Genomic DNA, 14,769 nt, shown 5'->3' on the forward strand with positions numbered 1-14,769 from the left:
TAACCGGGCCTACAGATAATACAGGTAATACAGATAATTTTATAAAACAATACTGGGCTTAGTTTTCTTGTATACATTAACCCTACTACTTCCTCAGCCTAGCCCACCTCCTGAAGGGACAGCATTTGGGTAAATCATAGAATGCCCGAGGAGTAGGACTCTGACACACACACACACACACACACACACACACACACACACACACACACACATGCTGCAGCCTCAGAAAAGGGACCAAAGTCACCCCACAGGAAACCTCTGTGTGACAATGGAAAATCCAAGTACCAAGAGCTGCTCGGTGGTGGCCCCAGTTTCTGGCAGGTGTTGGCTCAGTGCCTGGCATGCATTAAGAAATTCTTCTGAGGGTTTATATCTAAAGAAAACAGAGAGATTATGTATCAAATTCAACGTGCTGACAAAAAGGACTTTCACTCTCCACTTTCAGCCGCACAAACAATCAAGCGTGTGTGTCGCACAATGAGGGGCAGTCCGAAACAAACATGGCTGCTCACAGTTCGCTGTGGCTCAGCATCTGAGCGCTTCTGGAGGCCAGAAGACTCTGTCTTTTCATGCTGCTTTTGGCAGGGGCTGGAGCAGATGAGGCAGGCATGGGGCAAATGCTCAGTGGTAGTTACTGCCATGCCGGGAAGGAAAGCACTGCCGTTCTGCCTGGATGTACAGAAAAATCCAAGGAACCCAGCCCATACCGGCAGATTCTTCCAGCTAGTCCTCCATGAAGGACACCAGAAATACGAACAGAGTTGGTAAAATGAGAACTTCTGACGCTGGGTGCCATGGTGACAAGCGCTTCTGCCATGACTGTGAGGAGGTGTGCATCCTCTCTTGAACAGTATGGTCGTCTTGGGCTGTTGCAGTGGAGCAGCCTGTGGGTCTGCTTGACAGTCAGATCTGTGCTTACATCCTCCACTCTCAGGCTGAGGAGGGCAGAGATGACGTCAGTGGTCCTGGGTGTCGTGTTTCTTCATACAGTCCTCAGATAATGGCTGCTACTGCCTTGCTTCCCTGGTGGTCAAAGTGTGGAACTGCAAGTGTGGTGCTGCCGCCACATGAAACTCCAGCACTCAGGCTATGACCAAAGAGTCAACGGACAGGGCATTCTCCAAAGTTGAGTGGAGAGTGGGGTCTGACTTTCACACCAACTCTGGTGCCCCATATTTGACCATGTCCCCTGGATGGGGAGGCCTGGTGGCACTCAGAGGAAGGATTGCAGGCTACCAAGAAGAGACTTGATACCCTATGAGCATATACAGGGGGAGCAGGTCCCCCTCAGTCACAGTCATAGGGGAGGGGAATAGGGGGAAAGCAGGAGGGAGGGAGGATACAAGGGATGGGATAACAATTGAGATGTAATATGAATGAATTAATAAAATATATATATTTTTTAAAAAGAACAAAAACAAAAAGAGTCTGTGTAGGAATCAGAAGTCCCTGGGCCCAAATCCTTGCCCTACTCCAGGCGTCACCTCATCCCCAAATGCCTTTGTTTTCCACATCTACTTTCAGGATTCCATAACATAACATGTGTCAAGTCCGTCATATGTACAGTGTCAGTAAATGCTGGTTTTATATATACAAAGAACATGGGATATCCGGGTTGTTCCTCATGAAGGCAAGAGTCACGTTTCTTTAGTTCACTAAGCACAGGGGTTGGCACAAAATAGAACCTTAACAAACACTGCCGAATGGATTGGTAAAAAGGCGCGCGCACACACACACACACACACACACACACACACACACACACACACGGGACTAGATGAAGGAGAAATGTGCTCTTTCCCCTCTTTAGAGGAACACACACTCCACTTCTTCCACACGCGACTCACCTCTCAGGCCTCAGGTGAGAGACTTCCTCCCCAGGCCCACCTGTGTGGCCTGAGTCACTGCTGCCTTCAGGGACACGCTGGCCAGCCTCACAATGTGGGTGCATGTCTCTGTCCTCTCTGGGCTCTGCGAAATCATGTTTCTTCTCGGTCTCACTGTCAGACAAGTCCTCAGGGGAGCTGTCCTCACCGCTGGTGTCCTCGCTAGACGTGCTCTCATAGCTAGGGAAACAGACAAAGGCCATTGGGGTTATCCTTCTTGACCAGGGCTGGTGGTTCACGTCAACCCCAGAATATACTTCTGGGGTCCTAGTGTTAAGTCCAGAGAGGAGCCCAAAGTCTCAGGATCCCCACGTCCACCTTACGTTTCCTCCTTAAGTGCCCCCTACTCCAGCCCAGATTACATCTGGCAATGGTGAACCCCTCAATACCTACTTCATGCAGGCCCTATGTGACAATAGCCACACATAAAAATGTCTGTGAGTGACAGTAAAGGAGGAAGACTTGCTTCCAGCAGAACATAGGTTACAGCTGGGCATGGTGGCACACACCTGCAATTTCAGCACTCAGGGACTGAGGTAGGAGGGCTGAGTGTGTGGCTATCCTGGGCTACAAAGTAAGATCCTGTTGCAGAAATGAAGTGTGTGTGTGTGTGTGTGTGTGTGTGTGTGTGTGTGTGTGTGTGTGTGAGATACCGGAACCTTTGGGGTTTTTTAGCATTCTCAGTATGTGGCATGTACTCCAAGCTGACTGTGCCAGTCTCCAAGTTTGCAATGGAGAATTTCCAAAGCTTGGTGTCCCTGGCGTACAGCCACAAGGAGCACCGTGGTTCTAGAGTGACACATACTAAGGAGTGGCCAGGAGATGACTCTCTGGGCAGGGCAAGCAAACAGAAAGAGAGGAAGGTGGCCAAGCCATCAAGGCCTTTTCAGGTCTGGGCCAGAGCCCCTTCAGGATTCCGGAGCATCTTGTACTCCTTTGCCAAGGAAACTGCCAATCAGCAGTTCCTTCTTTCTAAATTTAAAAAAAATTGTATTACATCTATGTATTATTTGTGTTCTCCCTTCCCCTCTCTTTCACACACACATGCGCACACACACAGATACAGACAGACACACACACATACACACACACACAACACACAATGTGCACACACACATACACACAACACACACAATGTGCACACACGCACACACATGCACGCACACACACAGATACAGACACACATGCATACACACAGATACACACACACACACACACACACACACACACACACACACACACACACACGGGTCAGTTTTCTCCTGGGTGTTAACTCGGGTCCCCAGGCTTGGTGGCAAGCACTTTACCTGCAGAGCCAGCTCCCTGGGCTCCCTTTGTTTTTTTACTTACCTGTGAGCTAAAGGTAGCAACCAGGATTTACTTGATTTTTTTTTTTTAACCCAGTCACCTAGCATATAGCTGTCTTTTAATGAACAGTGTGAAACAACCAATTTCGGCTGCAGTCAGGTAGTTTAAATGTTTCATTCAACCACAGACTGCATACACCCCAGATTATATTGCTTAGAGATGCCACCAATGCCTTAGCTTGTGTCTGATGTTCACACAGTGATGAAATCCCCCACGGATGCCTTTCTCAGAATGCATCCTTGCTGTCCGACCATATCTAATGCTCAGACCCCCAGCCTAGAGAAGGCTTGGCTTATGTTCTGTACCAACAGACTAGTTGTTTTTGGTTTGGGCTTGGGTGGGCAGTGGTAGACAGAGTTCCTGCTAGCCTGGGCCTGGGTTCAAGTCTCAGCACTGGCAATAAACAAAGAGATCAAACTTAAAGTTCAATAAACCAGCAAAGCTGGTTTCCGTGTTGTGCTCAAGTCAGAGGCCTTCCTCACAGGGCCCAGAAACCCCAAAACTCCCACAAGCCACCTGGCAGTGGGCCCTGGACAGACCGGGACAAGCATTACTAAAAGTAGAGGTTCCAACAGACCAGCACAGTTGGCAAGGAGTCAGACATGTGCAAACCCGACACGGAGTTTTAACAAGCCACAGAGATTGAGCCCCTGCAGAAGGATAAGAGACAGACATATCCCCCAGGGAAAGGGCACTAAGAACAGCAGTGGGTTAGGTAGCAGGGAAGGCAGTCTGAGCTTCACAGGCGATGCTTACCCACCGTTAACCCCAACAAACTGAAGGTTCTTTTTGGTCCCATTACCTCCTGCACGGAAGCCATAGTCTTTCTTTTTCATTATGGATTTAAGGCTGGTCGATGGAGAGATCTCTAGGCAGACACAATATCACAGGTTAGAATTACCTCAGGGCAACCAAACTAGGACTATTGCTTTAAGAGGATATGGGTATATGAAAAGGGAGAAAGAGGGGCAGATAATGCAGATCAGGTTTTTAAGGAATAGTAGTCAGAGACACTCGCAGCCTGTTCCTAGGAATGTTGTCCCTCTCTGTGTCTGAGTGTCGGAGTAGGTATTGGAGCACGTCTCACAACCACGTGTGTAGTGTCAGCGTGGTCTTTATCTCAGGGCTGGGAAATCAGGGGCTCAGACATGCACACAGAATGGGATGGCACAACTTTGGATGCTGATCTACACCCATCTCTTCTCAGGGACATCTCAGCAGTCCTTGGGTGGCATGCAAACTGCCACTTGTGATGACACTGGACTCATGACTGCTACGTGAACCAGGTCACAAACCTTGTGCTATATAATGGCATGGAGGACAGTCCCTCCACAGGAAAATCTAGAAGTAGCAGGAAAGTGAGAGGGCGGCAGCAGTTTGTGACCTGTGGCTGGGAACCCACTTGTATTCTGCAAGGAACGACACGTGGTTCCCCTCTGCTCAACAGAGAAGAGTTTGTGTGATGACTTAGTCTTTCCTGCTCAGCTAAGGGGTGGCTTCCCCCCCCACTTTCTTCCATAACAGGTGTCTCTGTGTAACCTTGGCTGTTCTGGACTCACTTTGTAGACCAGGCTGACTTCAAACTCACAGAGATCTGCCTGACTCTGCCTCTCTGCGTGCTGGGATTACAGGAGTGTGTTATGGTGCCCTGCTAAGGGGTGACGTCTGTACGAGAGCATTCCTTCTTCCCTTCCTCCTTTGACTCCCTCCTTCCAGCCGTTTCTCCCTCCCTCCCTCCCTCCCGCTTCCTTATCTTCTCACACTCCAAGCAGTAAACAAACGATTTCAGATCTCTTTATAATGCTCCTTCCAATTCAAGCTAGAGAGAACCTTGGATGTGAAAAGCCAGAAAGGAAGGTGGAAATTTCTAGGGTCCAGGAAGGAAAGGAGGGACAGCCGAGAGGCATGTGCAGGCAGTATGACTCATGGCCTAGGACTGCGAAGACTCAGTACTGCAGGCTTGAGGCTTGGCAAATGGCTTTTCCTCCACCCCTCTCTGTGGCCTGTGCAATTTATGCAGCTGTATACAGCAGCCCTGCAGCTAAACACAACCCAGTAGCAAGGCCTCCACAGACCAGTTTTTACTACCCCGAGTCACTGGCGGTGTTCAAGTTTTTTTTCCCCAAAAAACATATGCATAGAATTAAAGCCCCTAGTCGCTACAATTTGTCATGCAAAGGAGAAATAGGTATCAGTACTTACCCTGCGGCGGAGGCTGCGGCGGTGGAGGGGTGGAGGAGGGTGGGGCAGGGGGCTCCTTCTGCTCTGGGGCCTGGGCTGAGTAGACGGAGAGCAACAGATTGAGGGAGCTGAGCAGCTGGTTCTGGATGCTGCTGAGTTTGGAGGCAGGTTGCTTGATGGCGCTGGCCAGCTCCGGGTAGCCATGCTCCAGGCAGGTCCACTGCTCCTGCAGTAGCTCTTGGATCTTCTTAACATACTGACCGATTGTGGCATCTTGTGGGGAACTCGCTGGCCTTCCTGGACGCTCTGGCCCTGGGGGTTCTGAGCTGGCCTCCTCTCTGATCACCGAGGCCACCGACTCTCTGCTGCTGCTATCCCAGGGAGAGCCTCCTGCTGCCCTGCCCCAATCCTCAGCTCCCACCTGCGGACCTCTCTCAGGCTCGGCAGCCTCTTCTTCAATCCGGAGTTCCATGGAGAGGCAGCTACATAAGGAGGAGGCGAGGACCTGCTCAGGCCCCTTTGGCAGTGACAGCTGGGGTGGTGGCACAAGCTCTGTGGGACTCTGATAGCCTTGTCTGTGACTGTTTTGGACCCACGGGAAGCCATTCTTTTCTGCTTTAGGCGCCCAGCATTCAGGATCTGGGATGCTCAGCAGGTTGACCCCAATGTTCTTGTCACATGACTCTCTGGGGATGAGTTCCTGAAGGGGGTCAGTGTTCATGGTGACATCAGTCCGGTCCAGAACATCGCCGCCCTTCTCCTGACTAAGCCTTTCTTCTAAGTGGGCTACAGTGCACTCCAGCTCTTGAATTCTCTGTTCCCTGGCCTTGGTCGCCTCTTGCTGCTGCTTGAGGGCAGCTCTTACGTGGGCAAGCTCCTCTGTTCTCCCTGACAACTTGTTTTCAAGGGCCAAGACCTGATTTTTCAGGCTGGAGACACTGCTGGTATCCCTCTCAATCAGGCCCAGGCTTTCCTCTGTTACCCAGATGCCAATGCTCTGCACATCTACCTCTATGGGTGGAGGAGGTGGGATCTCACTGATGCTGAGCTCAATTTCCTCCAGGGACAGCTCACTCTCAGGGATGGGGGATGGCAGAGGGGGAGGGCTTGGAGTGGAAGAGTCGGATGTTAATACCATCTCTGCTTTTCTAGTTTGGTGCTGAATTTCTACTTCCTCTAGAGCTGTGGGAACATTCTGGACTGAGGAGGGGGGAGAGCCTGGCTGAGAGAGGTGACTTGAAACCCTGATGTCGACTTGTTCAGGCTCAGCCCCCTCCCAGACCAGCTCTGGAATTGCTGGTTCCAGTTCCCCCAGGTCTCTGTCTGGTGACTGGGTTGACGCCTGGAAACCTGTGAGCCCTTCAGAAGCAGGGTCAAAGGTGCCATCACAGACACCGCCTTCATCCTGGAGCAGAGGGAGGGCAAGAAGTGTGGAAGGACCCGAGGTCAGGCTAGGCTCCTCGGGGACCCGGTTTTGCAGCAGCGTAGCAGGCATGCTGGATGCTCTCAGAAGCTGGGGCCGGCTACACGCCCCGGCCTCCTCATGAGCACCAACCTCTGCCTGTCTGGTATCCTCCGTCAACAGGGCCTTCCTTTGGTAGCTCAGCTCACTGCCCTGTACTGAGGCCTGGGGGAGGAGATTCCCTGGCTGCAGAGACTGAGACTGCTCCTGGGTCCCCAGGGATATCTTCCTGCGCACCACAGGAGACCAGTTTTGCTGGGGAGGAGCAGCGTGGGTGCGCGCCCCACCGTCAGGAAGGCTGAAGTTTCGGGGCAGAGTACTGAATTTAGCATGCTTGGCTCTCCTGTGGATCGGGATCTTTTTGATGGTGTGTCCCTTCTCAATGTCATCCACGTATTTGAGGAAGTCTAAGTCCAAATGAAAGCCATACGGGGTCTCCACAGAATAAGGGAGGCTCTTTGGGGGGTCTTTCTCTTCATCCGCTGGAGAGGACGGGTCCTTGCCTGGGAAACACAAGGCATAAAGAAACATGCACAAGGTTAAAAATGAGGCTGAGTGTCTGTGACTTTGACTTCTTCCACTGCCATATTTATATGAGGCCTCTCTCCAATGCTCTGGCCACACCGAAGGATGCTGCGGCACCCATGGGCTTGGTGCCTCTGCTGGGATGTCGTCTTATCAAATCAATGCGCGTTTAGCCAACATCTACACTTTCTCATTTTCAGTATGCCACCTCAGTGGTTATCATGAACATGCCTGCAAAAAAGGAAAACAGCATCGTCTCCCACTGTTTTTCTGGGTTGTATCTGCTGAGCTGAAGTCTGGCAATTTGCCAGAGGAGGGTACCAACTGGCTGTTATGGAATCGGGAGATTCAGAAGGATGAGATAGACAGTTGCCTCAGCATTCGAAAAGAAACTGGCATGCCTCAAATAGGCTCCAGTAAATCTGGCAAAAAAAAAAAAAAAAAAAAAAAGGCTAAGCTATTGATAATTTATGACTCCTGACTCCTGCATTATTTAAGCTCCTGGGGTGCCTGAGCCTCTGGTTACCTAAAGACCAAAGGGAACTGAAACAGGTCATGGATACCCAATGTTCTTTCCCCCTGAACTGCCTAGGGTGGTAACAACGTGAGTTCTGCTTTTAAAAGCCCGTGCTAGTGAGGCAATACCACCCTTTTCATGGACTGTGAAACAACTGTCGAGGGAGGCGAGCCCATAAATGTCAAAAAGGGACAATAGTACATCTTCCTAGATGCGTGGGTCCCATGGCCTCTTAGGGGAAGCGTGAACCTTAGTGGGAGAGAGACATGGTAGGGAGAATGCTCTCCTGTAAGCTACCATCAGTCTCCCTCCTGACTCCCACAGAAGTCGTGGGAGTCCAAAGACTACTTACTTGGGACTTGCACATGGATTTCCACCCCCCACCTCCCCACCCCACCCCATCCCCCACCCCACCCCCCCACCCCTGCCAGCCCAGGCTAAATAGTCTTTGACCCTTCGGTGCTCTTCATATGACACCCTTGTCACCTCTGAACATGGTGTGAGGAAGCTGAGTTCAGAAGTCAAGAATACAGAGCCTGGCTGGGAAGTGGTGCGCGTCTATAATCCCAGCACTCAAAGGCCGAGGCAGGAGTTTAGGTCCCAGGCTTGCCTGAGCTGTATGGTGATACTTTCTCTCAAAAGAAAAGCAAAAAAAAAAAAAAAAAAAAAAAAAAAAAAAAAAAAAAAAATCAAACAGAGAAATAGAAGGAATACCACAGCCCAGTCTATGGTCTGTTCTGTGACCTTGGGAAATTTACTCAGCTTTTCTGTGTCTCATCATCCACAAAGTGGGAATTATAATAGGCAATGTAAGATTATTTTGAGCGCCGATTAATTAATAATGAACATGATATTATACTCAGCCCCATGCCTGGTGCATGATAAATGTTCTCAATATTATAGTTACTGGTTTTGTGGAAGCAAAAAAGGTAGAGGACTGAGGTCCCATGGTGGATATGAGCATACATGACTCACCACTGGGAATGAGGGAAGGCCAGCACACACTCGCTGGGGTTGATTGATTGCTGGGTTTTAGTGCAAAAATATAAAAGATCAGCAATTCAATCCATTTGCCCCAGCTTCTATTTACTGAGTAACTATGTGTTGGTTGCTGAGCTATATATCTAGAGACACAAAGACAAGTCAGGAACAGCCATTTCTCTCAAAGGATTTATGATCAAACAAGGCAGCTGTGGCCGGGCGTGGTGGCACATGCCTTTAATCCCAGCACTTGGGAGGCAGAGGCAGGTGGATCACTGTGAGTTCAAGGCCAGTCTGGTCTACAAAGTGAGTCCAGGACAGCCAAGGCTACACAGAGAAACTCTGTCTCAAAAAACAAAAAAACAAACCAAAAAACAAAAAACAAGACAGCTGCAAGCACAATGCAATGTGCTGGGTAATGGCACGGTAGACGGTCGGTTGTCTTCTTCAGTGACTTACTTTCCCCCTTTCTCTGAAAGTATCTTCTCAGATGTAAAGGAAAGACTTGCCTTGCCAATGGAGGGAGACTTCACAAGAGTGACTTAACGTGAAATATTAAGTGAACAAATAGGAATTTTCCAGAACGAGAGGGTAAATGACTTTGGAGCAGTTTATCCCCAAGACAGCTCGCCCTATCAGCTCCCTGCCTGTTTACACAAGCAAGCTAACTCCACCCAGAAGGAGGCACCTATTCCTTCACACTTTTGGATCTCTCCCGGCTTTCAGCGCTTTGAAAAGAATACGGCAGCGATGGTGCTAAGAGAACTCAAAAATTAAGTCATAAGGAAACTGGCAGTTTCTAGCAGGGACTCTCAGAATGCTTGGGAGGCCAGCTACCGAGAGATGAATCTCCGGGGCTGTCTGGCTGTCATGATGTGAGGAAGGTTAGGCGGAAGCCAGGTATGTTGGCACACGCCAGTGATCCCAGCACTCAGGAGGCAGAGGCAGGTGGATCTCTGTGAGTTCGAGGCCAGCCTGGTCTACAAAGCAAGTCCAGGACAGCCAAGGCTACACAGAGAAACCCTATCTTGGAGGGAAAAGAGAAGAGGAAGAAGGAGGAGGAGGAGGAAGAGGAGGAGGAGGAGGAAGAAGAAGAAGAAAGTTGTTATTTGGAGAAAAAGAAAGGATGGAGAGAGAGGGACAGAAAGAAAAGGACAGCTCTAGCCACCTTAGCCCAAATGCTAGGAGCATCTGACTATATGAAGGACCCCAGGTGAGGAGCTCCCAGATAAATATGTATGGATCAATAATCAACTACTGTGGGAGGCCATTGAGTTTCAGGGTGGCCTGTGCAGCAACAGGCAGTCAGGACAGGCATTCTCTAGGTAGAGGTCAGAGAAATAGCAAAGACACAGACGTGTGAGCTCACACAGCACGTCAGGGGTAGGCAAAGTCTACCTACACAACTTGAAGTGTGGGGTGGAGGAGCAGGGAGAGAAAGACAAAATGCAGACAGTTAAAATGAAAAAAGCTGGATCATGGAGCAACTTGCACGTATGCCAACCACGTGACTTAGTGTCTAGGTAACAGGAATTCACTATCAGGCTCTAAATAAAAGGTGAGTTGGTCAAATTTCAAGAAGAATTTTTTTTAAAGTTGCTTTGGTTTACTTTGGTTTTAAGATAGGGTCTCACTGTGTAGCCCAGACTGGCTCGAACTAAATCACTCTTTCTAAGTCACTCAGCCCCTGGAGCACTGGGATTATAGTTGTGTGACATCCTGTGCAGCTCAAAATGAACATTCCTGCCAAAGATTAAAAGAAAGATAAAAAAGAAGCCAGGGACCAGTAGTGAGAGCGTTGATAAGACCAAGGTGAGAGAAACTGAAAGTAATTTGGAGGGAAAGAGGCAGGCTTCAAAAAGGCACTAATGATGGGCTTGCTGGGGGAGATTGCCTGGGGCTGTGTGTCTGATGGCGCCTCCTTGCAGTGGTGTTACATGCCTCCCCAGCGCATCCCTGCTTAGTCATCGCTGGAGAATGGGATGGAGCCAAGCTGACCATGAAGTCTCTGTGTTTCTGTTGCTGAATAGATCTCCAATGCAGTGGGCCCCTGCTGCCCTTCAGACTTTAGGTAGACAAGGAGGCATTGTGCCCCTCCACACAACCACACAACTTCCCAGCTACCCACACAATTTTCTTCCCCATCTTGCCCAGTTCCCAAGGAGACACATTTGCAATCAATGTAATGAAAACATTCTCCGTTATAGCATCTGTTTCCCAAGTTGTACTTGGACACCTACTGGTCCACTCAGGAGAACCCTGGACTAGGAGGACAAGCCAAGTCAGAGAGGAGATGTCTGTCCAAAGTTAAGCAAGGAGATCCAGGACCCAGAGGAGAGAATTCTCCTAAAGGAGAGGCTGCTCTGTTTATTGTATTTGTCTACTGCCTCTCTCTATGCAGTAGAAACGCTCCAAGTTTCCCAGCTCTGGAGTGTGAGTATATAACATCAAGTGGAAGCAGAGTGTTGAAAGGCCGAATCTTTCAGCTGAGAGCCAAGGGGAGTTAAAGGAGCCTAGAACTGGGAAGACATCAGAGGTAAGAGGTTTATGGGTCTGAGGAGATGGCTCAGCACTTACAGTGCTTGCTGCTCTTCCAGAGGACCTGGGTTTCATCCCCAGGGCACGCATGTCAGGCAGCTCACAACTGCCTGGAACTGCAGCTGACCTCCAAAGGCACCCACAGAATGTATGCTTACCCAGACATATGCACATAAATGAAATACATTTTTAAAAATAATTTATCTATTTCATGTGCATTGCTGGTTTTGCCTTCATGTATGTCTGCGTGAAGGCGTGAGTTACAGACAGTTTTGAACTGCCATGTGAGTCCTGGGAATTGAACTCAGGTCCTCTGGAAGTTCGGCCAGTTCTCCCAACCACTGAACCATCTCTCCAGCCCCCAAAATATATCTTTTTCTTTTAGAGGTGAGAAGTTTAAGAGGCATCTTTCTACACACTCTCTCTCTCTCTCTCTCTCTCTCTCTCTCTCTCTCTCTCACACACACACACACACAGATCAACTTGGTGATCCTCAACGTTGCTCTGCATGCCACCCGCCCTCTGCTCTCCTCTTTTCTCCCAGGGGCACAATCATGCTGGAACCTCAGCCCTTATGCCAGAGACCCAAGCTCACATTATGTTGTGTTCTTGTTATTTCTAGCTGGTGACAGGTTTGTAGGAGCTCAGGCATGGCCTCAAGGCAAGAGTACTTAGAACTGGCTCCCTTCAAAACTAAAGTTAGGTCGGGTAAACCAACCCTCCTGTTTGTGTGGCTCTGGAAAAGGAATCTCATTTTCTTTCTTTCTTTCTTCTTCTTCTTTTTTTTTTTTTTTTTTTTTCTTTCTTTGTAAAGTAGAGGAAATGATGCCTGCCTACCTGGTTGTGTGGGCCCTTACTGAGGCTCCTAGAGCTGTGATGGGGACAGCCTGATGAGGACCACTGGCTGTGGACTTTCCCTGGGCTATCTAACTCTGTGAGGCTCAGAGCTTAATTGGGGGGCCGTGGTGAAAGCTCCCCCAAATTACTGGGTAAACGGGGACAACAAATTGTGGAGTGGTGGGAGAAGAGAAAACGCAGGCTACAGGAGATTCAGAGCTGCTGGGAACTGTCCTGCTTCAAAAGAGCAAAGTTGGGTGGTGGGCACTTGGAAACGACCTGCAAACACAGCCACTATAGATAGACAGACAGACACACACACACACACACATACACACATACACACACATACACGAAGGGTGTAGGAAAGGAACGGAGGAGGGAGTGACAGTGATTACCTCAAAAACTATCTGAAGTATAGCAGGTGAATGAATCAATCAGAAGTCATGTGTGTGTGTGTGTGTGTGTGTGTGTGTGTGTGTGTGTGTGTGTGAGAGAGAGAGAGAGAGAGAGAGAGAGAGAGAGAGAGAGAGAGAGAGAGAGAGAGAGAGAGCACAAAATGTCTGCCATCAGTTTCTGCAGGAAATAGGAAAGACAGAACTAAGAAAAAGTGGCCGAAAGAGAAGCTGCAAAGAAGGGATATTAAGTGAACTTCTTTGAAAAGCCAAGATAGTGCAGACATGGTAGCTCATGCCTTGAGTCCCAGCACTCCGGGGAGGTAGAGGTAGGAGGCAGGCAAGATCTCTGGCAGTCTGGTCTATATAGCAGGGTTCAGGCCAGCCAGGGATACACAATGACACCCCGTCTGAAACAAAAGAAGTCGGGATACAGAGGATGCACCCAAAGGGAGGGGCGCCTTTCTTGAGTTACTGGGTTGGGGAGTAGGTCAGTCACTGAAGGGGAGTGATACTGAAGTGGAGCAGGGGCCCATTCCCAGGGGTGCTCTGGAAAAGCAGCTCTCTATGGGGGAGTGGCAAGCTCCAGAAATATAGGGCAGGGCATGTGGATACAAGCAAGAGGCAGGGCTGCGGATGACTTCTAGTCCTACGTCCTGAACTAGTTAGGGCCATGTGACTGAAAGATTGTGGGCTCTCCCATTTCCTGAAGCTGGGTGATCTGGAAAAAGACCCTCAGAGTGGGGAGTGTGGGTGACCTGCAGTGTGTTTCTTGGGAGGGGGCATTCACTATGCTAGACGGTTATTACTCAGTGAGTTTACGTGAGCCATCTTGCTTCCCTCTGTACCAGCCATGGGAGACAGTATTGCTACTCACTTATAGATGAGGTATGACAGCTAGTTTGGGGGAAATACCCACTATCATACACCGGTGGGTAACTCTTCTACCACCCAGTCCATGAACTGTTTTTGTGGCTGGCTTTGGCTGAGGGTTAGGGGGTCAGCAATCATGACACAGACAGAATTGTGACCACTGACTGCCCATCAAGATGTGTTTGTTCTTCCAGTGCTTGTCCTCTGCCTCCATATGGCAAGACGCCCCAGCTATCCTCCTGGGTGATGAGCGACATGTGGTTAGGTCATTACGGATGGCCCACGAGTTAACGATCAGACACCCAAACAAGGCCGCTTTTAACCACCTAGACCCAGCCTAACCATCAAGGAGACAGCATGAACAGGCCCAAGAGAGATCAGCCACACCTGCCTAAACCAGAACACTGCCTCCAATGGCTTCCACGAACTTTTGAAAAATAATAAATGTTGTTTAAGTCACAAAACTTATGCCCTCATTTTTTAAGGTGATAAAGGTAGGAATACTATTCCATTCTTGATAGTTGGATGAGATAAAAAAAAAAAAAAGTTATTCGCATTTAATGTTTTTCTTTCTTTGCTTCTTTCTTTCTAACTTCACAAGACTCAATTTTCCTTCTCTACCATCCACTACCGTTCACAGCACTGCCCCTTTGGAGAATTTCTTTCCTCTCTGGGGTGCCATTCAGGGACTGGTGCTAATTAACCCTTTCCAAACCAACTAAGCCTTTAAATCAGGGAATGGGAATCCCCTTGCCTACCATCTGACTTCTCCATCATGTGAATGCAGCGTTCAGTCTCAGGCACTCCACATCCGCTGAGCCTGTGCAATTTGTGCAGAGTTCTGGAAGAAAAGAAAAAAGAAATAGTCAGCCACCAGTTCTCAAAGTTTTAGTCCATTTTGAGGACCCTCTCTAGCTCCTGTCCTATCACAACAAGTCACCCAGAAACTGGCTTTTTATGGCTATCAGTCAATTTACATTAGAATAATACATTTTCCACAGCAATGAGAGTAGAGTTGTTTTAGGAATTTTATCGTGCCTGGCAATAGCCAGAGAAGGGATCAGGGGGGCTAGACATGAGGGAAGGGTCTAGGAATGAGAAGTGACCCTCCAGGACACACATCAGACGGGGGTGGGGGGCTGGGGTGGGGGGTGGGTGTGGGTGGGGAGGAGAATCAATCAATGACATTATTGCCTGCCAGGTAAG

General features: G+C 49.2%; 1 protein-coding gene across 1 annotated transcript in view; it reads right to left on the bottom strand.

Moving 5' to 3' along the window:
* Window positions 1-14,769, bottom strand: part of Kank4 (KN motif and ankyrin repeat domains 4) — a 47,892-nt gene that overhangs the window by 17,084 nt on the left and 16,039 nt on the right. Inside the window, exons 2-5 of the mRNA XM_051156827.1 lie at window positions 5,457-7,400; window positions 4,011-4,122; window positions 1,848-2,066; window positions 286-373 (exon numbers count right to left, since the gene is read on the bottom strand). Of these exons, the coding sequence (XP_051012784.1) occupies window positions 286-373; window positions 1,848-2,066; window positions 4,011-4,122; window positions 5,457-7,400 (2,363 nt within the window). The remainder of the gene's footprint in view (window positions 1-285; window positions 374-1,847; window positions 2,067-4,010; window positions 4,123-5,456; window positions 7,401-14,769) is intronic.

The sequence above is a fragment of the Acomys russatus genome, chromosome 2 (assembly GCF_903995435.1).
Source record: "Acomys russatus chromosome 2, mAcoRus1.1, whole genome shotgun sequence".
Taxonomy (NCBI): Eukaryota; Metazoa; Chordata; class Mammalia; order Rodentia; family Muridae; genus Acomys; species Acomys russatus.